The sequence below is a fragment of the Xiphophorus maculatus genome, chromosome 14 (genome assembly GCF_002775205.1).
Source record: "Xiphophorus maculatus strain JP 163 A chromosome 14, X_maculatus-5.0-male, whole genome shotgun sequence".
NCBI classification, from domain to species: Eukaryota; Metazoa; Chordata; class Actinopteri; order Cyprinodontiformes; family Poeciliidae; genus Xiphophorus; species Xiphophorus maculatus.
Genome location: NC_036456.1, coordinates 12,420,144 through 12,445,386, shown reverse-complemented (window position 1 = coordinate 12,445,386; position 25,243 = coordinate 12,420,144). Strand labels below are relative to the sequence as shown.

General features: G+C 40.4%; 1 protein-coding gene across 2 annotated transcripts; it reads right to left on the bottom strand.

Annotated features, from left to right (window-relative positions):
• Positions 1-1,957: 1,957 nt before the first annotated feature.
• On the bottom strand, positions 1,958-21,961 carry LOC102223393 (netrin-1-like). 2 transcript variants are annotated; one of them, XM_023346641.1, is made up of 7 exons: positions 21,835-21,961; positions 14,332-15,800; positions 12,089-12,277; positions 9,315-9,464; positions 6,688-6,738; positions 5,345-5,425; positions 1,958-4,174 (listed from the first exon to the last, which is right to left on the bottom strand). In XM_023346641.1, the coding sequence occupies exons 2-7, from the start codon at positions 15,788-15,790 to the stop codon at positions 3,612-3,614; spliced, it is 2,493 nt and encodes an 830-aa protein (XP_023202409.1). In that variant the 5' UTR covers positions 15,791-15,800; positions 21,835-21,961; the 3' UTR covers positions 1,958-3,611. The 2 variants fall into 2 exon arrangements, with proteins under 2 accessions (XP_023202409.1, XP_023202408.1); XM_023346640.1 differs by lacking the exon at positions 21,835-21,961 and adding an exon at positions 15,972-16,078.
• Positions 21,962-25,243: the final 3,282 nt, after the last annotated feature.

The following is a 25,243-nucleotide window of genomic DNA, read 5'->3' as shown; positions in this document are numbered from 1 at the left end:
CCGGCGTTGAAGAGACGACCGCTGACAGGTGCTTCCTGCAGCAACACAGCAGGTGCTTCAAACTCATTCTCACACACACACACACACACACACACGCACACCCCAACACAGAGAAGCACACATGTTTGCGTGGCTATCTTTGTGGGGACTTTCCATTGACTTCCTTTCATTTTTACAGCCTAAACCTTACCCTAACCCTAACCCTACCCATGACATACCTAGCCCTCGCCCTCACCAAAACTCAATTCACACCTTAGTCCTAAATCTAACCCCTGACCCAAAAACAGCGTTTCTCCTTGTGGGAGCCAGGCTTTGGACCCCACAACGTGATATGTGTCAGGAAAATGGTCCCCTCAAGGTATTACAAACAAACGCAGATACTTTACCACGATTCTACGTGTACTGACGCACACAAAAATACACACACACTTTTCTTTCCCCTTTGACACACACAAGCTGTGGGCTGCAGGCTAAACTTAACTCTCACAGCCGCTGTTGGTGCATCTCAGGGTTCAGTTCGTTTGGTATCATTTTCTTAAGAGGCCTCTCTTTACTTGTTGCTTTTAGAAAATGCATTTTAAATAGCAAAACTGTCATTTACTGCAGATAACACTGGTTTATGCTTAAAGTTCCCTTTTTCAGCCTCAAGCCGTAAAACTGCAACTGATGAAGGAGAGTTTTATCCGTCTCCTGGAGGCTGCCTTCATCCGATAAAACGAAATCCCCTCATTTGGGTCTGTTTTGGTCCGTTCAGCTGCCGGCATCGCCGGATGTCAGCCGGGTGTTTTGCAGTCACTCTATAGCATCACTTTCAGCAGCTGCCTGCTGTTAAAAGCTGTCCTGAAAACACTGAGTGGGAACCAAAGCTGAAACTTTACCAGAAGGAAACCAAAAGCAGAAGTAGAAAAATCTAAAAATTGTCCCTGCAGAACATTAGTGGTTTTGTTTGTTTTTGTTTTTTTTAAGGCTGACTGCGTCACAGTAATTCTCTTGGGAATTATTAACACATTTAGTCAACAGTTAGATAACGTTGCTATATCACGAATGACGGCACTCCTCTCTATTCTTTCAAAGGCTTTTGCAGCAATGGTTGAACTCTAAGGAGCGGCAAAAGCAAATGAAGTGGATTAGCAGTACTTGCTAATCACAGATGTGTCATCTTGGACATGTTAGTGTGAAATATTGTTTTTACTGTCTGGATATTGAGCTGTTAGCATAACATGACAGCCATGAAACTGTTATACAACCCGTCTTCAGTCAGAGGCCTCTTGAGATTTGTAGCAAGACTGACTGCTACCATCCACATACATGGATGATGAGACACGACATTTAATTTCCCTGTAAGATAAAATAGGTAGTTTTTAATTGAATTGAACTTATTGAGAGTAATTAGACAGGAGACATCCATCAAAGATCTAATGGTTGGGATGCACCACTCCGATCCTTTTTTTCCCTCTGTGACGTTGAATGAGAATTATTCAATAAATCAGAATATGCGTCTGATGAGATTTGTCTGTCAAATTAAAAGCAGCTTTTAAAAATATCAAACTTTAAGCAGATATTCAACATACTTTTTTATTAAGCCCACATTTCACATTTCTGCATTAAACTTGTTTGTAATGTTATAAACTTAAATGTGTTTTTATCACCTGCGAGCAGAAAAACATAAAAATGAACAGAAATAAAGACATGAATACATGAAACTAACATACATGTCTCACTTAGTGAACTGGGTTACTGAAATAAATTAGCTTTATATTTAATTCAATAAATATGACTATATATGATTGAGGAACATGTGATATTTGAACCCTTAAAGATTTTTTAAAAATCTTATTTTTTTTTAAATAAGATTTTATTTAAATAAAAACGCGTTTGTTTTTATGTAATAATGAAAAACATAAAAGTTTTAAATGCATTTTATGTAATCTGTTCACTTTCTACATTTCTCATTTTTTAAAGTAAAGAATGTGGTGTTTCTGAAAATGCAAATTTATACCCAAAACTTTATTAAAATTCAGATCAGATTAATTTGGGCATTGTTTAATTTGAGCAGGATTTTTGAAATGTATCAATGTGTGTGTTTGCTTTATTTTGGAATCAGAAAAAACAAATGATTGGTGCTATTCAGTTGGATTGTTAATCGTACTCAGGTTTTCCCCTATAGGTGTTTGTGACATTATAAACAAAGTATAGATGGTTTAATTAAATAAGAGTTTAGAGAAGAAATGAGTTTATATTGTGTGGGCGTGCTTATTGTTTCTGTTAATTAAAAAAAATGCTGGATTTTTTTTTCTTTTGCTACTTTGGTTTCTAAATAATTGACTATAAAACTCTTGAACCGTATGAATAATTTTAATATGAACATTACACATCAATCCAGGCCTAGCTAATTTTTCTTTGCGATAACATTTCCTAATAACACATCAAACATTATCGGATTACTACTTTAAAAAAAAAAACTTTGCTTGGGAAGGAAAACCTAAGAGGAGATAAAAAAATGACTGAAGCAAAAATGTTAAAAAACTATTTACATCTAATTGAAAGACGAGCTGCCAGCTGAGTTTAGGGACATGTGGGTCTCCAAGCACACAAAAAAAATAAAAATAAAAATCCCCCGGGGCGTATTGTATGCTCTGCTCCAGGGTCTTCAATCAGCAAGTCTATTTTTCTTTCTTTATTTTCAATCACAAGCGTCAACATGGCAGCCCGGCCACCGCTGCTGCCAAAACATGGCCGCTGCTCGACAAATCGGAGCCCGTCCATCTGTCCTGATGCCCCCCACCACCGGCTCCCAAGAGCCATGACGCCATGTGTGCCAAATGGGAGCAGAAGTCATATCGACAAGTCAGACGGATGTTTTTCGGATCTGTGGGAGGATTAGTGTAGAAAGCGGGAGTTAGTTTGGTGAATGTGTTCGTCTGTTGAGTAAGGAAACAAACCGAGGATGAAGTCTGTTTGCTCTGCTGCAGCTGTGACTGCAGGCATGAGTGATTTTTGTTCTAAACAAGATCAAATCATGGACAATTTTTTAGTTCATAGCAGATGTTTTATTATTTAACTATTTTTTATTCATTCAAACAAAATTTTAAGATTTTTTTTTTTTTTTACAATATAAAAAGCATTATGTCATATTGCAAACAGTTCTACCCAGATTATTTTTCAGCCTGTTTGAGTAAAGTCTTCCGAAAAGAAACACTGTGATCCCCCATGAAAAAAATTCTCCTAAGTTTTTCTCTAATGGAAATAAATAAAACATTCTGATTACAAACAGTGAAAATACAAGAAAATATACAGCATAACTTTTCAGTGTTTATTTTCTTAATGGGTTAAAAAAAATCAAATATTTTTACAGCACCATTCTTGCTGGTGAGGATACTTTTGTCATCAATTAAATTTTCAAATTAATTTTCTGCAGGATAAGAGCACGACGCTTTCTCCTGTAAATGTACGCAGCAGCAGCTAAAAGCTAATTCAGATGTTTTTCACGCGTGAAGATGGATTTTTCCTGAAAATGGACAAACTAGTCCAAACTCTCTACTAAAACCTTCAACATGACAAGAACACCTGTCTGTGAATATTTTTTGTTTGTACTTGTAATTTTTTTTATTTTACTCAGGATTTTGTGTCGAACACACCAGAGCGATGGTGGAAGAAGAGGGTCCTGTCTCTGTGGGGGCGATGTGTCGCTCTGTGCTGCTCTGAGCCTCATCCAAGTTCACAGTTTTGTCAAAATGAGGGCTGGCATCCTTCTCAGTCAGCAGGTGAGGGGGGATGTATGCAGAATGTGTCTTTGCGTGCTCCCTGCTACGGGGGCGGTGGGCGCTTGGGGATTTCTGGGGGCAGCGGCCCCTCTTGTCCTGCCCCCGGAAGCCCCTGAGCTTGGGGCTCCAGTGTTCCCGCCACTGGAGGGCCAGTGTGGAGCGATCCGCCACCAGGCGACTCTCTTCCGGAGCCCAACTCCGCTCCCCTTCCTCTGCGCCGATGAGGAGGAATGTCCGGCCCACGTGGAGGGCGGGGCAGCCGCAGCTGAGGTCGCGGTCGGGAACCCAGAGGGACTGGGAGCCCCTCCGGACACGGGAGTTAGAGCCTGTCCGGAAGACGGTTTGTACAGCGATGGAGAACTGCCACCACGGTCCTGAACGCTCCATCCCTCTCACCTGCACCTTCAGCACTGACAAAGAGATAAACACTTTAATGTCATCTTTTACATTCTCAAGGGATTACGCTAAGATAATCTGAGTAAATACAGCAGCGAGTGTCAGGCATATGTGATCTTTTTACACTGGTTTACAGAGGGCTATTTTAATTTAGCAACACAGATAGGTGCCCTGTTTAACATCCAGAATCTCAATTGGATTTAATTCCCAGCTTTGACTAGACCACCCCATTTCTTTCATTATGTTTATGTTTTAGGAGCCGTTCAGAGAACTTCCTGGTGAGCTTTGGACGATGGCTCTGCTGCATGTCGGATGCAAGACTTTTTAAGTGATGGTCGGATTTTTTTTTTCTGTATTTCCTTGCAGAAAGCAGAACTCAAGGTTCCATCCTACAAAAGAAGTTGTCCAAGTCCAGAAGCGGCAAAGCCGTCCCGTTTCATCAAACTACAACCATCATTATCTGACCTTTGGTGTTATGTTGTCCTACTGTTACAGCAGCCGTAGTAGGATGTAAATTTTTAAAAAAGATTCACTTGGTGATGTCTTTCTGGGTTCCTTTGTTACGTCCTGGATGAGTTGTTGTTCTGTTTAAGTGATTTCACAACTCTACTATTCAGGCCTGCGTCTGAATAGAGAACCTGAATTAAAATGTGTTTAAAAACTGTTAATTTATGATTCGACAGAGCAATTGTTGGTACCGTCGTGCAACCATGTCATGGTTATAGGTAAAAAAATTTTCACTAAAGGCCAGGTTAATTTGGACAGTTTCTTCTCTTACTAAGCGACTTCAAACACATTTTTTAAAAATATATTAAAATTAATTCTGTGGGCTGAAACATTAAAATGAGACAAAAAAGTAAAAAAAAAAGAAGAAATCGGTAAAAAGGTAAATGCATTTCCCACTACAATTGTTCAATTATTTCTAATATTTTTGGGTTGTGAATTTGTCTAAGTTTCCTGAGTTCTGTGCTAAAACAAGTGATGGCCCTGGGATTAAAAACAAGAAAAACATATACAAATTTACTTTTTTACCTCGCAGTTTTGCAATGTTTAACTAATAAGACCTAATTATTGTGTAACGTAATAAATCATACCTCAAATTTATGATAAAATACATAAAAATTTTAGAATCTAGGCTCTTTACTAATTTTTTTGTAAATAAATAAATATAACTTGAAACCCACCATAGTCCTTGAGACAATACGTCTCCAGGTTCATCCTGACTTTGACCTCAGAGGGCTGGCAGTAGGACACACACTCCTCCGCTGCAGGAAAAAGGAAGACAGAGAAAAACGCAGCGAGGTGAGAGGCCGTCATCGTTTCTCAGCGCACACATCAACACACGTCTTTTAGCGTAATTGCAGTGCGACTCCTTCCACGTGTCATCACTGGATCTGATCTCGGCAGCAGCAGGTGGGGATTTCTTCGAGCTGCCAGTAGGAGGGACTGGTTCCCTACTTCAGTACGGCGTAAAGCAGCCGAAAGCGTTTCAAGGGCCGATCAGCTAGGCAATAAAGACGGCGGCGCGCCTCAGAACAAATCTGATATCTGTCGACACGCGAGACTAAAACCTTTGTGCTAAAATTCATGTAGCGGTGACCCACTGAAGGCTCATGTATCTCTTATTTCATCTTATTCTGTAATGAATGTTACTATGTCATTGCATGCAAGAATCTTTGTTTCTCTTTTAAGCTAATCTATATAATAAAACTACAGATGTGTTCATCACGCTTTATCAAAGTAAGTTTGACCTGCTTGCTATGATTTTGTCTGATTTTGTTTCAAAGTACGAAAGTGTAAATAAGGGCTACAAAGAAAACACTGTTATGTGTTTATAGAGACAGAAATATAACTTTTGTCTGCCTTATAAAATAAAATATAAGGAAAAATACAACTGGAAATGTAAGTATTTAACCTGGGAAAGTTGAATAGTTAATATGAGACATTTTATTTAAGGCTGTCTTTTGTGTGCAATGAGTTATTTAGTAAAAAATGTGCACAAATACTTATTTGTAATTGGCGTTTAAGTCAGCCGTTCTTCTTAAACTGGCTTTGACCGACATTTCTCTGGACTTTTCTGAAAACACTCTAGATATTTGAATTTGAATTTTGTCTTTAGCTCTGACTAATTTTAGCTCTGACAAGTGAACCAGATTAGACATAAGGAGGCCCTTAAACTCCAGGAGTTACAGGATATTGTGAGAAGGTACAGCAACTGTAAATGGGTGAAAAGGTAGGAAAAGTCTGAAGAAAAAACAACAGGAAAGGAAAGGAAATTAGCTGTGGTTAAAATGTATGTATAAAACTGTAAAAATTAAAGCAACAAGGCAGGAATTTGAATTTTATTTTTATCAAGAGACTTACTATTTTCAAATTGGATGAGGTTCAAGACAAGCATATCCATAACATCCATAAAAGTCATAATATATGCCATAGTGAACAGATTTTGCAGTACTTTAAAAAGATCTACAAAAAAAAATCATGTGTTTATATGAATAGATAAAAATTTTTTTGGTAAGTTACTCACCGATGCTGTACTGAGGTTGGTACACAGGGGTTGGAGCGACCTCCTGAATGCCTGTGAGCATAAACACACCATCAGTTGTCAGATGCAGACAAACTTCACCTACAAGAGCTGTCAGTTCTGCTGCAACCATGTTTTATAGGTGTTGAGCTCGAATGCCTCGTGGTGCACAGGCATGCCTTCGCAAAAGATAAGCAAATGTCAAAAGGGGTGTGTGGTCCTTTTATGGCCTGGAAGCGCACCCTGTAAGACTTGCTCAGACATACACAGATGTGCATTTTACTTTCAGTAATTCAATAAGGTAAGGCTTTCACTCCTTGTTCAGCTTTATCCGAAACATTAAACAGAGACTAGTAAAGTTAGCTGCTCTTTTAGTGTGTGTGTGTGTGTGTGCGTGTGTGTGTGTGTGTGTGTGTGTGTGTGTGTGTGTGTGTGTGTGTGTGTGTGTGTGTGTCAAATTCAGGAGTGAAAATTAATAACTTGTGGCGTTCTTACACATTACCCAGACTTCTTGTAAAATAGTCCATGTATGACGGCTTCACAAATAAATTACTTTCTGTGTGTCGTGTCTTTGACAAGGTGACACCCAACGGCTCTGTTACTATTGTCATTTTTTTAAAAGTTAGTTAATCTTAAAGTTAGCTGAAGTCTCACAAATCAAACTTTTTAGCAATAGTTTACTAAATGGTTTACTAAATATATATATATATATATATATATATATATATATATATATATATATATATATATATATATATATATATATATATATATATATACACATATACATATATATATTCATGTCTTCAAAATTCAAAGCAAAAATTTAGTATTTATTTGCTGAAAATGAAAAATGGTCAAAATAAGGGAAACATGCAGAGCTTTCAGGCCTCACATAATGCAAAGAAGACAAGTTGATATTCATTTAGAAACAACAATACTAATGTTTTAACTCAGGAAGAGTTCAGAAATTAATATTTGGTGGGAAAAACCAGAAGGTTTTCAATGGGGTTCACTGCAGTGGGCTCTTAATTTTTTCCAGAGCTATATTATTTATTATTTAACAAGTCTAACTGTGCCAGCTAGCAGGCTGCTAAATGTAATTATGTTGCTTTTGTAGGATAAAATTGCATAAATACCAAGCAAATAAAAATGTCTGGCAGCAGCTAGCTTGAAGCTTCGCTTCTTGGAGATGAGTTAAGGTGTTGGAGGTGGCAGTGGGGACGGAGGGATGCTATATATAGCCTGGCAGTAAAAACAAACAAGGTTTTCTTTCACTCACTGCTTTCACTGAGAGAGTTATGAGTCTGGGGGTGCCATGGGGGCGTTTGAGCCGTGAAACAGGTGTCGAGGTCCCTGCTTCGGGCTCCCAGCGTCACCTGATTGGGGCCCACAGAGCAGCGCTGCCTGTGTAGTTGTTGGCACTCGGGTGATTAGCTGGGACTGTGCGTGTGGATTATCACTGCAGGCTGATTTTTGCTGCTGCGCAGGCAGAGAGGGGAGTAGCAGTGATCTGTTTGATCAAAGATCAGCGTGAGATGAGGTTTCCTTGTATTGCTCGGCTCAAGTTTAATGCTGCCGTGGAAACGGTCTCCGGGGATAACGAGAAGGAGACGCTGCGAAAGACTGAGCTAAGTGAACTTGGATGCAAGTTGCTCTCCTTTATCAGCCTCTCATTTGGTTGAAGGATTGAGAGATTAAATTGGGTTTTAAGACAGTAAACCATAAGCAAATTAGGCTAATGGAAAAAAAATTAAAGCTGTTTGTACATCAAATAGACATGAAACTATTAAAAACCACAGAGGGTGTGTTAAATTTGAAAAAAGGTCATTAGCTTTGATGAAGAATGAAACCATTAGGTTTTCTTCTATAAAATTGGCCAAAGTAGGCTACTGGAATTAGACAAGAGTTTATTAAAATATTTTCAAATGAGTTAATTAACAATAGTAGTAGACAATGTCATAATGCATGAATTATTGCACAATTTGAGGAATGATTACCTGAAAAATAACCACTCTTCCTGATATTTAATAAAAATACTTAATAAGCTTTATATAACTGCTTAAACCATTTAGGGGGAAAAAGCAAAGGGAAAATGAAAGATGTCTCTCTGTTAAATAAATAGCCAGCGATTAAAAACAAGACAGAGCCAGTTTAGTAAAAACAGTTCGTAATTTGACTTGGCAAAGAATAAACAACTGATTAGGGGGGGAAAAAACACACTTTTTTTTGTTTTTACTTTTAATACATGAAATAAACACAACACTCCTGAATTTATAGCGATTTATAAAAATGGGCAATAACTTAGTGCACAACAGGAAAAAGAGGATAAACTGATGATGAATCTAAACGTTAAAAAATTGAGATGATTAGTTGTTTGAAAATCTTTTTTTCAAATCTTGTTTCCATGACAGAATTAGGAAATGTAAAAATTTATATTTTAAAATGTGACTGAACATGATAACAAGTCAAGAGCAACATCTACATCCACGAGGATATGAATTCACCAGAAATCCCAGAGAATATTGTGAATTTTATAGAAATTCTTGACACAGTTACATCTTAGCAAACGTTTGTATTTGCATGACTACTTTCTTGTTTGACCAAATCTTTCTTTCATTCAGACTTACGTATGCAGGGTCGCAGCGGGGACTTGCCCTGCTTGTATCCCGGAGCGCAGCGGTTACACCTGAGGCCGGTCACTCCTTCTCGACACAGACACTGACCCGACGTTTGGTTGCACCAGCGGCCCACAGCTCCCAGAGGATGGCACTGGCATGCTGGATTAGGAAATAACAAAATACCAAAAGTCTTGATTTAAGGAATTAAAAACAGAAAAAACTTCATGCTTCGTCATTTATTCAATGTTTAGTTTGTTTTCGAGGGGAGAATGTGTACGTGTTCGTATTCTCTTTTGCGGTTAAAATAGCAGTAGTTTTGTTATAAACGGCAATGTCCGTAATGCTGGGAAGCAAAAAGTCTTTTTTTTTTTAAAGGAATTCATCAGTGAAGGTGTGCTCCTAAAATTAGCTTAATTTCTTACGCAATTAACATCAAGCTGTACATTTTTACCTCAATTAGCAACGTTAAGTTTGTCATTGAAAAGCGTATATTTGACTTGAAAAACACACTAAACCCAGATGTAAGTGTTATATTTGAGTCATAATGTTCTTCTGTTATATTACAACAAGCAGGACAGCAAAAATTTTTAACATTTTGCATAGTAAGTGATTAAATATTACAATTAAATTCAGTCGGTTCTTATTCAGTTTTTTAGTTCTTCTTAAATTTATGGGTTAAAAAACTGTATCAAAACTGTATCAAAGCACATTATGGCTGTAATAATCAATATGAGAATCTCTAACTGGGCTTGAAACAGCATTTGCTTGGTCTCTTATTTGCACTAATAGAAGCAGGAAAAACAAGTTAAAAAAAATTTTTAATTCTTAAGCCAGAACAATTAGCCAAAAAATTAAAAAGCATCTCCCAGCATATCTCTGTGGTGTGACAAGGTAAAAGCAATTCATAAAGGTTTTTAGAAAGGCAAAGACAGACAGAACCCGTCCCAAAGTGGACAACTAGTCAGTAGTTTAATCCCAAATGACAGCAGGCATCTGTCCTAAACGTGCGTCCTTGAGTGAGACAAAGCACGTCCCTGGGAGACCGGCGAATCTATTTTGTAGCCGTCTCGACGGCTAACAAAGACAAATTCCTCCTTGAAGGGTAACAAGAAAATAACAAATCCTGACACAGGATCCGTACCGCTCCGGCGCTTTTTTGAGAGGATGAACAACCTTCGTCTAAATGAAGACAAATGTTGTGCCCTAACTCATCCATTTCCTTTAGGAAGGGTTGTGAAGCAGCACTGTTATTACTGCCCAGTTTACATAGCAAAGCGTTTTTTTTTTCTTTTTTTTATTTAACATTTCAATCACGGGACTAAATGAGAGAGCACAGATGGAAAGAGGAAGCTGCACTTCAGCACGCTCGAGTGTTGTTTACACAGAAACTTATAATGGTTCCTAACAGCCTGACTGGAGAAAATAAAGAATAATGTCCCCACTTGCTCCAGAATGGCAGTGATTTAAAGCTTCAATTAGGCAATGCCGAGATATAACTTGAATTTGCTGGTCTGAACAAAAAGTGGTGAAATATGAGCTTATTTAACCCTTTCTTGTCAAGACTGGAGGAACTATTAACGTTGGATATATTAGGCTGCTGGTCAAGGCTCCATGTGAGGGCACCAAGGTGTCACAGTCAGTTGTGACCGGTCAAAGGTCAGCAGTCGTGGCATTTGCCAACCAGTGGCAACCAGGAGGATACAGGCGTTGGCCCAGCAGGAAGCTTTTTGTGTCTACATTGCTAACACAAAGCTGACCATGTAGCAGCGACGCAGTGCAACAGTTCAGAGAGCATTGAGTGGAAACAACAAGTCTCCACATTCCTGTTAAGTTGCCAGGTTTTTGTTATGTGGAACACCGAGTTCATAGCAAATCAATTCAAGCGACATAAATCCTGAAAATCTTTTAGCTCAGCTCTTTGGCAGCATGATTGTTGCCAAATCTCTCAACAAATGCCATGATCCAGAGGGATTCCAAAGCAGCAGGATGGATCTTATTGTCTAAAAGGTATCAGTCAGGAAAAGGGTTCTAAATCATTCACAGGGAAGCACATTGCTTATGAACATTTAACCAGATGTTTCTGCAAAAGTAATGTAAAGACATGAAGAAAGTTTGTCAGGGAGGCAGCAAAGAGAAGCAAAGCAACATTTAAGAAGCTGCAGAAATTTTTTTCTGATTTCAAACTCTTTTCATTTATGCTTGTAAGAGGATACGAGAAACATCTCTCTCAACAGAGAGATCATTTAAAGTTCAAAGCATTTTTTTATTACAAATTGTGACGTGACACCTGTATGTTGATGATTTATCTCTGAGTTTTGAAGGCCTCCTTGTCAACACCTTAACTTTTATCACCGTCTGATCATTTTAATTCAGATTTGAGGGTTTCTGGCTAAGTCAGATGGATCTGAAGAAACATGCATGTGAAATTAAAAAGTTACTTTAAACCTAAATTTCCCAAGTGTATACATAATTTTGGGCTTAACTGTAAATTCCTCCAATCCAAAAAAGTTCGACAAGTTTGATCAAAATCTGTAGTATTTGGTTAAGCCTGTCCGCTAATGCAAAACCACGTTGTTTTATATATTTTTTATTTTCCACCTTAAAACATTCATTTAAATTGAGCTTCAGTTGCTATAGGTCAAATCAAATATGGATGAAGTTCTGAAATGACTTACGTTGGTCTCGTTTACGTCAGAAACAACTTCCTAGCATTTTTGCCCTCTTTTGCCCCGCTGCCCCCTTTCACACAGAGAGCAATCACAGAAACCTGTCTAGTGACTGACGTTGGCAGGCCTTGCGGTGGTCGAGCGGCTTGCTGGAGTCGCGGGTGTAGCCGTTCTGGCAGTACTGGCAGTGGCGCCCGGCCGTGTGGTGGCGACACTTCAGGCACACGCCTCCGCTCTTCCTGCCCGACTGCTGGAACACCTCCATGCTGAAGCGGCATTTGTGTGAGTGGCCATTACACTCACAGGCTGGACAAAAGCGAAAAAGAATCAATGTTGTTGTTGTTGTTTAAATCACCAATATAAGGAGCAATTTTGACACTATATAAAGAAACAATCAAAACATGCTTTAACAAATGCTCCATAGCGTGATAGCTGCACAAAGCCGAACATGGTGGCCAACTGCTGTAAGTGGTTAGCTAATACCCCCACACCACCAGGGGGCCCCCAAGAGGACTACAACTGCAGTTGACTCTTATTTACAAATTTATATTTTCTTATTTTGTGTGTCACAGCAGTAGTGATTTGCTAGACAAAATGTGTTGTTCCTTTGCATAAGTGTGCAACTAAAATCTTCAATTTATTTTTCTAAAATTTTACATGATTAACAAACTCAAATGAGTAATAGGTGTGAACCTTTAACAATGAACCTGAGCCGTGCACACACCATAGTGACAACTGTGGGAAAAACAATCTGAAAAAGACTTGAGAACAGGCAGAGGTTAATCTTCCAGAAGGAAAAAAAAAACTCTAAACATATCCGGCAGAGCTGGAATGAAATGGTTTAAACTGTATTCATGTTTTAGAGTGGCCTACTCAAAGTCCAGATTTAAACTCAACAGAGTCGGAACCAAGAATTTGATCTTCACAGACACTCTAACCAATTTGATTGAGCTTGAGCTTAGCTTAACCCTCTGCAAAGAGGAATGGTCAAAAATGACAGTTTCTAAACAAAAGTCTTTGTAGAAATTCCTCTAAGCATTTCTGAGGACATCATTGAAAAATTGTAAGAGGGTATAATGAGTGAAACTCACGCCTTTAAACAACTTCATAAAGCTGCTTACTGTTCAGGAAGAAGATATGCCTTGTGTCCCACAGATTCACATGTTTTGGTGTGAAATGTGTTTATCAACCTCCGAGCAGAAACCCTGTGAAGATGCTGACTGGACCTGACAAGCGAGTTTCATTAGCTGCAGTGAAAGGAGGCCAGTTCTGATACCAGCTGAACGGCCACTCAGATAGGAAGAAGCCAACAACCCCAAAACAACATAAGGGGACAGATAACAGTTTATCAATATGATCAGGGACAAAAACCTTCATTTTTAATACATGTAATGTGGTGTGAGAAAGTAAAATGGTAGAGTCTGATTAAAATGATCCTTGTTACATTTGAAGGGAAAAATGGGGAAAGTTACAAGCCTAAGGAGACTTAGGTTGGTGCATTTCAGACCATTATGTGCTAATCCTGAGAGTAAATGTGTCTTCCTAAAGTACAACAAAGTGACTTAAGAACAACAAGGTCGATGTTTTTGAGTGGTCATCTCTAAGTTCTGATTTCAGTCCCATAGATAATTTCTAGGCCGAATTGAAAAGGTGTGTTTGAGCAAGACGACCTTGCAGCTGACTCACTCGTGGTAGTTCTGTCAGCAAGAACGAGACAAGATTCCTGCAAATTATTTGTGGAAGACATCTGGAAAGGGACCCAAAAACTTTGGAGTGAGTCATACAGACTAAAATGTAGTTCTATCAAATACTAAGAATATTTTTTGTAATTCTAACTAACTTAAAACAGGAAGCATTTAGTCTGATTTAATGTCAAGCAGAGAGAGAGAAAAAGATTATGTCTTTTGATGCAGTGTATGTAAACATCTGGTCTCAGCTGTATTCATAAATAGTGACAATAGTCTGGAAAATTACTTTTCTTTTCATGTTTGAAGAAAAAACAGTTATGGTAGAGGTACTGACTGCAATCGTTAAACAAAGAAAAAAAAATAAAGGAAAACTTTTGTGTTTGAATAGAATTTCTCACTTAAAATATTTTTTAAAATGTGTATTTTGTAATGTTTTAAATGGGCTCAAGTGATTTTTCATGTGAATCCAACAACAGCAACAACAAAAAAAGATCTAAATGGAAGGTTTTCTAAATGTTTTCTTCACCACCAGTCTGGAAAACAGATGTTAGAAAAAAACAATCCTGAAATAATCAAAGAACAAGAACAGAGTTTCTGTGTGGTCAACGTTTCCATCTGGTTCCATTAATGCATGCTGTATTTTAATGCATGCCTTCATTTAGCAAGACTCACCAACGCAGGGGTTTGGGTGAGTGGGTGTAGCGCGATGCCACGGTCTATCAACATAGAAGTCCTCACATATGTCACAGTCTGGGCCCGCCGTGTGATGCTCGCACACACACACTGCCTGACCTGCGTCGTCACGGCGACACCTGGAAGCGTGTCCGTTGCATTTGCACCTCCCTCCGACTTGCAGGTCGGAAATGGCCAGAGGAGCTCGGACAGGGAGGATCAAGCCAGAGGGCTGGGAAGTCCGTAAGTTTTGTTTTGTGTTGGGGTTGTTGTTCCTCCTCTTCCTCAGTTCCCGGCCACCATTCTTCCTGCTCCGCCCTTCGACCGTCCAAGTGCAGTCTCCGTTTGAGCAAGGGACCCAAAAGTTGTTTTCCTTGTTGCGATTTCGCTTTCTGGCTTTGCCACCTTTTTTTGGCGAAGCGAGTAAGTCGGTGGTGCCAAAAGTGTCTTCTCCTTCCTTGCTGGTCACATTGTGTCCATCTTGGCCATGACCAGAACCTTTGCGATGGTCCTTCTGACGCTGCTTGTCTATCCGTTCCTCCTTATTCCTCCTACTAATCTCTGAGTTTTTTCTTTTGTCCTTGTCAAAAAAAGCCAGTGCATTGTCTCTTAATTTGTCCACCTGATCTCCAGTGTCGCTCTTTGTATCCAATTTCCACTTCAGAATCCCAGTTCGTTTGGAGTCAGGGAGGCCGTCACGCCACTGGATTTCTTCCATTTTATCTGTAGCCTTTACGTTGTTGGAAGTTCTGTGGAAGACAACCCGGATGTCCGTGGCCGTGACCCAGTCCTGGAGGGTGGGGCTGTAATCAAAATCAGGAGAAGACGGGCGACCATCCAGAGTGGAGAAGGCAAGGACTGTGCTGCCCCGCTGCCTCTGCAGGGGCCGGGGGTCCGAACAGAGCGGCTCTGTCTCTTGGTGTCTCGTTTGGGCGATGGTCAATGAGGGTTGTTTGAAGTCCTCCAGACAGTTGCTGGAGTAGTGCTGCATCGGCCGCCAGGTACGCCCGTGGTCCATGGATTTAAGGATGGAGATGGATATGGGGTCAGACGGCTGCCCTTGGCTGCAGAACTGCAAGCTGATATAGGTGATCTCAAAGCGGCGGCCCAGCGGTAAGGTGAAGACCCAGTCGCCGGAGTCGCCTCCTGCGCGAGCCCTCCAGCAGGTCAGGTTGTTTGGGTTGTGCAGGTCCGTTAGGGTGGTGATGTTGGGGTTGTTATCGGGCCCGTGTCGGGAGTGGGTGACGTTGACTTGGACCCCGTAAGCGGCATTGATAAACTCCGACAGGCAGTGTCGCGGACGGCCATCTGGGTGGTAGCAGGGCTCGTGAGGCGAGGTCCAGCTCAGTGGGGCGTTGGAGAAGGAAGAGGAGATGAGAGACGGAGGGAGGAGGAGGAGTCGGAGGAGAACAGGAATGAGAGAGATGGAGGGGGGAAGGGAAGAGGGTCGGACCATCATGTCATCGAGCCTGAGGGAGAAGAAAGAGAACATTTTTAAAGGAAATTCATGAGCATTGTGGAAGAAAAGAGAGACAATCTGATTGATATACGTTGGCATTTGAAGCATGAGAACGAAATCTAAGATAGACGACCACATGTGTCCTCATTGAAAACACATGCCACCACCACTTGCACCTTACGTGCTTTCTGCAGATCCCAGTGAAGAACTCATCACATAAAAACGTGACCTCAATCATCACAGTGGTGTCGCCACCGCTTCAAACTCGTAATCTTGACAACCTTTAGGAACGCATCCGTCTTAAAACTCCCTCAAAGTCAAAGGGAGCACCGGGAACGGGTTGAAGGGAGCACACACCCGTGAGGTATGTCTGTAATGACAAAAAACATGCCCGACAGCTGGAGCTAAACCCTGCGCTGGCCCACATCCATCACATTTATTGCTCTCTTTTCAAACCGTTTTACCCTTGGTTGGCTCTGCAGGCTCGGAGAGGCCCGAGCGCGAGCAGCGGGCGCTGTCACGGTGCAGAGCAGAGCACATGAGAAAAGCTGAAGAAGGGAGGGAGGAAGAGGAGCTGGAGATTTGTTCTTGGGTTGGTTGGAAGTGATTTATGGACTGAAAGGCGCGTTTGACTTGAGCCCTGCTTTTGCTACTTCCGTGGTGGAAAACAAACACGGACTTGTGTCTGTCCAGAGTGTGAACAAATCTCTTCCTACTGCTTACAACTGGTGATAACCGTAAATTACTCTTCTGTCAAGATTTGATGGCAGAGCCAAAACGGACAAAACAAACAAACTGTCTGCTTCACTCGAAGGTATTTACTTTTCCACATTTGGTGAACCTACAGTCACAAAATCAATGTATTACTTTTTTTTGTATAAATTGTCCCATTTTTTCCATCAACCCCTTTCACTCTGATACTCATAAATAAAACCCAGTTCAATCAGTTGCCTTCTTAGTCACCAGCAGAGTCAACCTGCATGTGATCTAATCTCGGAATAAGTCCGGCTGTTCTGTCAACACCAAGGTCAGAGAGAAAGTTGTGGAGACGTTTAAAGCGGAAAAGACTATAAAGCAAACAATCTTTGAACATCTCACAAAGATCTGTTCGGTCTATCGTCCCTTTGTAAATCTGGAGGAGCCACAAGGATCCCTAACACCTGTGGGAGAATTTGTCCTCACCTAAATGTCAATTATCACAAAATGAATTATTTTATTTAGCCTTTATTTACACAGGTAAAAAAAAAAAAAGCTAACTGATATTAAAAATATAACAAATTTTTCAAAGGGATCAAGAGTGGCAAGAGCAATAACAGTTTCAAAAAATAAAAAATAAAATTCCCATTTGTAGTTTTCCACAGGTTGTAGGAAAGACACCTCACTCCTTCTCTTTTATGGAAGAAAAAGGTCAAGTCAGCTGAGACCAAAATGTAAAAAAATCTGAACTAACAAAAACCAACACTGTTCATCATCCTGAACACATCGTCTCCAAGGAGATGCATGGTAGTGGCTACATCGTGCTGTGGGAATTTAGCAGGGAGAAGAAAAATATTTCAATTGCGGGGAGAGAAATGTCTGCAAAACGTATGAGTCAAAATCCCAGAACATATCAGTGTCAAAGTGCCGATTGTCTTTTTTTTTTTATTAAACTATGTGTTGTTTTCCTCTTACTTTATAATAATGTGTTATTTTCTACTGGTAAACCTCAGAAAATTCTAATAATAATAATAATAATAAAAAAAATGTAAAATATAGCGTAAATACTTTCCAAACTCACTATTTAACATAATATATCCTCCTGCTTTGTGTATTTTCTTGCCAGACTCTTTGCCATTTGCTTTCCCGTCTCTCTCCTGTCACCTGCCCCCTTCGTTCTGTTCTGGGAACATTCTTAACTGCTGTGAGATTGATGGCGTCCTAACAAGCATTTGACACTGACAGCAAAGTCAGCAGGGCAGCATAAACCAAACCTGTAGGAGAGAACGGGGAGGGAGGTGGGGGCCAGAGAGCCTCTCTGCCCTCGTCATCCCGCTCAATTAGCAAACGACCGAAATCCGAGGCTTTCCTGGGAGACCACACAGCTCCGAGGGGTCTGTGCCCTCCAAACTCCTGCGCCCCTCACCTCCCGAAGGCGGCGGCCAGCTAAATCTGGGAGAGGAGTGAAGTTTTGTGCTGTGGATTGTGCAGAAAACATGCAGCGATGAGAGGTCTGACTGTGACCCCGGGTCCAAAGAGCCACATTCCTGAGGTCCAGGATGCCTCAGCTAGCCATTCCTGGCGTGTCGAGACATGCCCCAGGGGAACATGAACGCTCTGATAAGAAGCTGGACTTATAAGTTGCTGGTTGATTAATTAGTTCTCTGGTATCGTGTGGTGTTGGTACCACGGACGCATAAAAATAAAAAACAAAAGAAAGGAGGAAGAATTCATTCATAGAGTGAATGTAGGGAAATGGTTACTGAAGGATTCAATCTGGATGAGGAAATTTCAGCGAGAGTGAAGATACATGACAAGAGTCCAGTTTGTCTTTGTCATTTTAAACAACCACAACAAGGGCTTAATCCAGATTTTCTCCTCTCCCAGAACTACGTCATCTAGCATAATCCACCTGATGTTGGACTGTTTTTAAGACAAAAACATACAGCATTCACTACTGAAACGCCATTTAGGCAAAATCTCATCAGTCCAAAATAGGATATAAAACACTAAAACATCTTCCTGAAACAACAAACACGGACACTTTTATCACACAGCACATGAAACGGAGAGTTTTGAAGTGTCCCGGCCGGCAGTAATACATCTTGCAGAAAGCTCAAACAGTCAAATAGTGGCGTGATGAGATCAACCGCGTCTCCGGCGGGTGATCTGTGGAGGCAGCTATGCTTGGCCAGCGAGGGGCCGGAAAAATACTTGCTGACAACCTGGGGGCATGTTTACGGCACAGCCCAACAGATGCGAGGATCTGGAGTCCTCGTTGTTTACTAAATGTTCTTTTTGCTGCTCATAAAGCAGAAATGTGTGAAGCAAGTATTGATTAAAAAAATATAAAAATTTTGATAATTTGATATGTTCTTTTCTGCTTTTTTGGTCAAAACTTTTTCAAATTTGCTATTATTTTTAAAAATTATTGTGGGATTAACAAAAGAAATTTAAATCAAAGCAGATACAGAGGCGGCGCAGCAATGCAGATAAATGAACGCTGTTAATTCATTAATAATTGTATTCGGCACCTTGCAAAAGTATTAATAAACCTTGGATTTTTTTTTTTTTTTTTTACATTTTCTCATATTATAACCCCAAACTAATTCCAAAGTGTCAGGAAAATGATGCACTGTTCTGATTGATTTTGTTTTTTAATGTTTTGAATCAAACTCCTGTCATTGTATTTATACCTACAGGTCTTTTGGTGTCTCTATCAGTTTTGGACATTTAGAGACTGAAATCTTTGCCATTTTAAGGAATCCTACCACAGCTCTAGTGGGAAACAATAGCCTCCACTCAAGTTTTCAAGCCTTGCTACAGATTCTCATTTGGCAGCAGGTCTGGACTTTGACTGAGCTGTTCTAACCCTTTAATATGCTTCGATGAAAGCCTTCGTGCTCGCTCTGCCTGTGTGTTTAGGGTCAGAAGGCCGTGATCTAATCTGTCCAGGATCATTTCTGTAAGTATGCGTTGGACTATCAGAGACAATCCTTATAAAATAAATTAAGCTTAGACAGAACAGGCAGATCTTAACTTGAAGGTTGAGGAAATATTTCCGTCGCCCTGTAACTCCAGTTTTACTCTCATCCTCCTGGTGTCAGATGTTCTCTCTACACCGGGCCAAGCTGGTGTGTGGCATTCTGTGTTTTTTTTACCTGCTAAACCGATGAAGACCTGTCCACACTTGGGAGCGGGTCTGCCGTGCGTGACTCATGTTCTGCTCAGCAGATGAGCTGGATTTGGCCGGTCTAACACATTTTAACATTCCTCGTCATGGACAGCAGGAGCAGCAGCAGCAGCAGCAGCAGCGCTCTCTGTTCACACCGAAGCCAACTCAAGCTGCTCTCCGTCCACGTTTTGGTTTTCTACGGACTAAATGATCTAAATGAGCTCGGTTCAACGAGGCAGAAGATTTCCAAAAGTGTTTTTTTTTTTTGTTTGTTTGGCTTTTTTTACATCTCAGCTCCACTCCCAAGACTGGGGAGCCTTTCACGGATAAATATGATCAGCTCTTTTAGGCTCTCCGTCTCTTGTGTTGCGTTTGAAGCTGCACCTGTTGGCCCATGTTCCCACACTGACACCTTTTGTTAATTTCGCAATTGTTCTCAGCCGGGGTCAGAAATCCAACACTGGACCTCTGGGGCGAGGAGGCGACGGCCGAGCTCGCTTGTCCGCGTATTCCCAAAGCGCATTCCGACTTCCACACGGAGCAGATTCCAGGTTTTAGGTGTAGTAACCTAATTTTAGAGCAGATTGTATCTGCTGGTGGCCTAAAAACACTCAAACCACCACTTGGTGCAACTTGGGGCCCTCGTCCAACTTCACATGCGTGCACTACTTGGCCATCATACCACTGACTGCTGGAGCTTTGCTTTCTTTACGTTTTTTTTTTGACTAAAAAAACACATGTTGATATTTAAAGACAACTTTCCCTGCAAATCTCCCCCCCCTTCGCCTCCTCTGTTCTTCTTTACAGCCGCACACAAGTTGGCAGGGAGGCTCCACGGGCCTCCAGCTCCACATGATGAGACTGAGAAACAGATGGAGATGAAATCATTCTGATTTCCACGTCGCAGCGGAGCCAAAGACAACTTGTGGGCGAATAATTAAACAATAAATAAAAGGCTCGGCGGTTGTAATTTTGCGTCGCTGAAATTGGCAGGCGGGTAATTAAAATCAGAGACGCCTGCAGGGTTTGTGAGGCTGTTGTTGAGAATTTGAAAAATGAAAAAAATAAAACAAAACAAAACAAAAAAAATACAGCCAATCAGTTGTCAATTTATGAACAGAAATATGTTTCATGTAGAGGAGAGAAAGAAGGAAAAGAAAAACAAAACTGGGTGGATGGTTTTGTTGTGCGCATTTACATTCCAGCGCAGTGCAAACGTTGTAAAGTTTGAGTTTCTCGTGGAAACGAGGGCGGATGCTAATGAGAAAACAGCCTGCAGCCACTTGGAGAGAGCGCGCCGCGCTCAAACCCGGGTCCGAGCGCGGCTCGTTAGAAGCTGTTCATCATATTTAGTCAGGATTACTTTGGCAGGAGCTGAGAGTGAAGCCCCGGGAAAACTGCGGCTAATTGCGGCTTGTTGAGCAGAAATTGGCTGCAGCCAATTAGCTTTATAGCAGAGAGAAAGGATAATATTTGTAGAGTGGGGTTGGGTCAGGTTGGTCAAACAGCTGAAATCACGTGTTTTGTTTTTGCTTTGTTTTGTTGGTTTTTTTTTTTTTTTTTTCCAGAATTTGTTGGACGAATTTGGGGCAATTAACCGAAGAGACTGGCGCTAACCAGGGTTATTAAATGTAATTATTTTTATTTTATTTTCATCTTGCAGTAATGAATAATTATATATATATATATAAATTAAAATGTAATAAATCGAAAAGGTTTTAAAAAATATATATTTTAAAGAAAACAAGTAAAGAGCTGTAAGTCAAATTAGTTAAGATGATTACTTGCATGCATTTAGCCTAATTATGTATCTTGCTTTCTTATATATACATTAGAATGGGCGAAATTAAAAATAAGATCTAATAATATTAACAATTACTATTATTGCTTGTATAACAATTATAATAATAAATCAAGCAACTTTGTGGAAAATAAGGCAACGCATTTTCTAAGCTAAATCATTTATCCAGATTATCGTAACCGAACACAAACTTAAGGGCAACATACGGAAGAACAGTCCGCGTCTCATTTCCCTTCATTTTCCTAAAGACTCGCCGCACATGCGCTCCGTTTCCGCCGAGTCGCTCCAGCAGAGAGAGACGCTGACAAACATTTCAAATCCATCACATTTTCAAGTGAAAAAGGGCCCGAGAATCCGGACGGAGATGCTCACCATGTGGGTCCCAGCTTTTTTTTTTTTCTTTTTTTATTCTTCCTTCTCCCTCTGCTCCCGCGGCGCCTCCTGATCACCGAGAGCGGCGCAGCAAAGTGTGCGCACTTTACAGAAGAGGAGCGCACCGAGAAAGGAGGGACGGGGGGGGGGGCAACAAGCCGCGTGTGTGTGGAGGGAGGACGAGGAGGAGGAGGAGGGCAGTTGGAAATTAACGGGATAAGCTGGGAGGTGTCTCTCCTTACACCAACTGAGCCAAGAGTCTCCACCTCGAGACGCCGCGCCTCAAACTGGCGCACACGCAGGACCAAGCGTCCATAAATCTGAACTCGGATCTGAATATGTGCTGAAGGGGTTTGAATTTTCCTCAGGACGTTGAGGAACAACACACACATGCTGCAGGCATCACCCCCCCCCCCCCCCCCCCCCAGCCCCCGAATTCACGTTTTCTGCAAAGCTGTTTTCTGAGTTGCGTTTTAATTAACCATAGAGCTTTTTTTTATCTTTTAAATGCGTGAGAGCAGCAGACCCAGTCATTGTCAAAATGAATTAGCAAGGACGTGCAGAAGAACGTGAATGAAGAACTTTTCTGTGGAGAAATGTTCAGCATTTCCGAATAAACTTGATTTTTTTTATAGTCACATAAACTTACCATAATTCCAACATAAATGTAATCTAATATCCAAGATGTTATTAGTAAACTTTAAACATTTGTATTTGCAAGTATCTGCCTTACATTCCACATATTTTTGCCTATTTATTGTTAAGAGGGGGAATATTTTTTCCTGCATTAATTTATCAAAGACCTTCTACTTCTGTGACAGTTTCTTCTTTCTAAATTTATCTGAATCAACTTCACTTTTTTCCCCTCCAAATCAAACAATCCTACATTATTACATTTTCTTCTGATTCCTTTAATAGTAATTGTTCATTAAAGTATATATGCACACATATGCAGATTTATACAGACCCACATATTTGCATCACGCCTACAGATAGACTAAAACATATAAGGCAACAATAATGCTACTGTTAAAAAGAAACAAATACATTAAAGTAAATGAGGTGTTCTGTAACAAAAGACAAAATCAATGTAATTTTTGGAAGGTTTATGCAATAGAACACAATGTAGTGCATTCTTTCAAATTGTCTTTTTTTGCATATTTAGCCCCCTTTATTCAGCTGCCCCTAATACGAATACAGATGCACACCACACCTTGTAGATTTTTATGGTAGAAACTGCTGAAAACCATCTGTCAGTTCCTTCCACTTCAAAGCAACGCTCTGTTGGTCTGTCACATAAAATCCCAATAAACTACATGGAAGCTTGTGGTCGTAACACGAGAAAACGTGATGTGAACACTTCTGCAAGGGTTGCATTGTGTAAATATCAGAATGCGTCTATTAAGGTTGTTATATTAGTGCAGTAGAAGTGCCAACTCAACGTAAATGCTGCTATTATTCCGGTATCTTTGTATTGAACTCTCAGGGTTTATGTTTTTATAGCTTTCTTTTCCCCGTCATTTTGGGATGTGGTGAAACCAAGAGAAGGTTGAAAAAAGAAAAAAACACCGTGAACATTTTTGATCAGCATTAAAACAACAACAAAAAAAGGATTTTATTTTCCTCGCCTGGCAGCTTTTCCCTTTTAAAAAATGAAACAAGAAAAAAAAACAAAAAAACTTAAATCTGGGCTCAATGTTTCATTGCTTGTTATGCAATTTTATTTTACACCAAACACATCCTCTTTATTAGCACCTGGCGGGCAAATTCTGGACACACAGGAAACTCGAAGCACTGACCGAGCTGACGTCTCGCCCTCCGCTTTGCTCCAATTATCCTCCAGAGAGGCAAAACAAGAGAAAAAGAAAATGTTTGAAGCTAATTGGCTGGCCTGGATGGTTCTCAGATGTGAAGCAAAACTGATACAGATGGAAATATAAGAAGAGGAATCGAAGCATGGGGGGGTGGAGAGGGCTTGATTGGAGAGGAGGAAACTTTCCCAGAGAAGGACATAAAACTGATTGATGGCTTCCCTCGGGGAATGTTTCCCCAGGTGTGCCGTGTGTGTGTGTGTGTGTGTGCTTACAGTGCACTTAAGAAATGTTTGGACCAGGAACAAGAGCAATAAACTAAATTGAGGGGTGAAATAGCACGTCTTTGTGTCAATAACGCGCTTTGGCAACATAAATACAGAGACGCAAGAGACGTGAGGTGGCTGGCGGTGATGGTGGAGGTGGATTGGCACGGTTTGATAAAGGTTTTAATAAAGCACACGCTAATTGATAACAGAAGGCCTCTGTAAAAATGATGTAAGGTATTGTTTAACCGCTTTAATCAGATTCTTTGAGGTGGCTGCTGCTGACAGGTGCTTCGCACTGCCAAACTTCACACCCGGAGGCTCTGAGGTGCTAAGAGACCAAAAAGTAATAATAAACAAAGTACCAGCACTATGTAGTCATAAAATACAGCAATAAACCTCTGTGACAGAACGAGATTTCTTAACGCGGAGCAAGAGCAGGGCTATGGTGGTTGGAGGTTTGATGAACAATTTAATTAATTCGTCCAAACATAAGATAAGTCAACTTCCACGGTCTGTGTAGTCGAGGTTCTGAACAGGCCTGAGAAACAAGCAATCCATGCCGCAGCTAACCCTTCCTAAACCTGCAGGGGGCCCTCAAGAGCAGCTTGAAATTCCTACAAAATCTATATAGCCTTCTAAGAGTATTCATCACCCTTCACCTTTGTCACGCTTTGTCACATAGTAACCATTTTATGTGATGTTTTATGCGGTTTTATGTGATATAGCGGTGGTGTAAAACATGCGGCTCCGGAGCAGCAGGTGGCTCTGTCTTCCCTCCACAGGGGCTCAAAAAATCTAAACAGTAAAGCGTGTTTTTAGTCGTTTCTCTCCGTGTTCACGCAGTATTTGGATAATGACAAAAACCTTGCGAGAAATACAAATCTTTTGTGATTTTTTTTGTATCTTTACATCACAAACTACAAACAGGTTCGAACAGAATTTCCCACAAATATCAACAATCAATAGAATAAGATGTTTTCATTCTTTCCTGTTCTTATAAAACTTAGACATTTTCTTTATTTTAAAACTTCAAGCTACAAATAAAATAGTGGTTCTCTCAAAATCTGAACATATTTTTCTATTATAGCTATTCAAGGAATCAATTTCTCTTTTTTTCAAATAGGATGTAAATGCATCATGATGCGGTAATGCTTTTCTTCAGCACGAAGAGCTTTACACAATTCGACATGATACAGGGTGAGGTTTACGTTCTGCTAAATCGTTTTATAAAATTTCACAAAGTGCTGCACACTGAAGAAACTCTTTCTATTTACACCTGTATTTTCAATCTTACAAATACTAAATAGAGTAGTTGTTTTAATTTTCCCA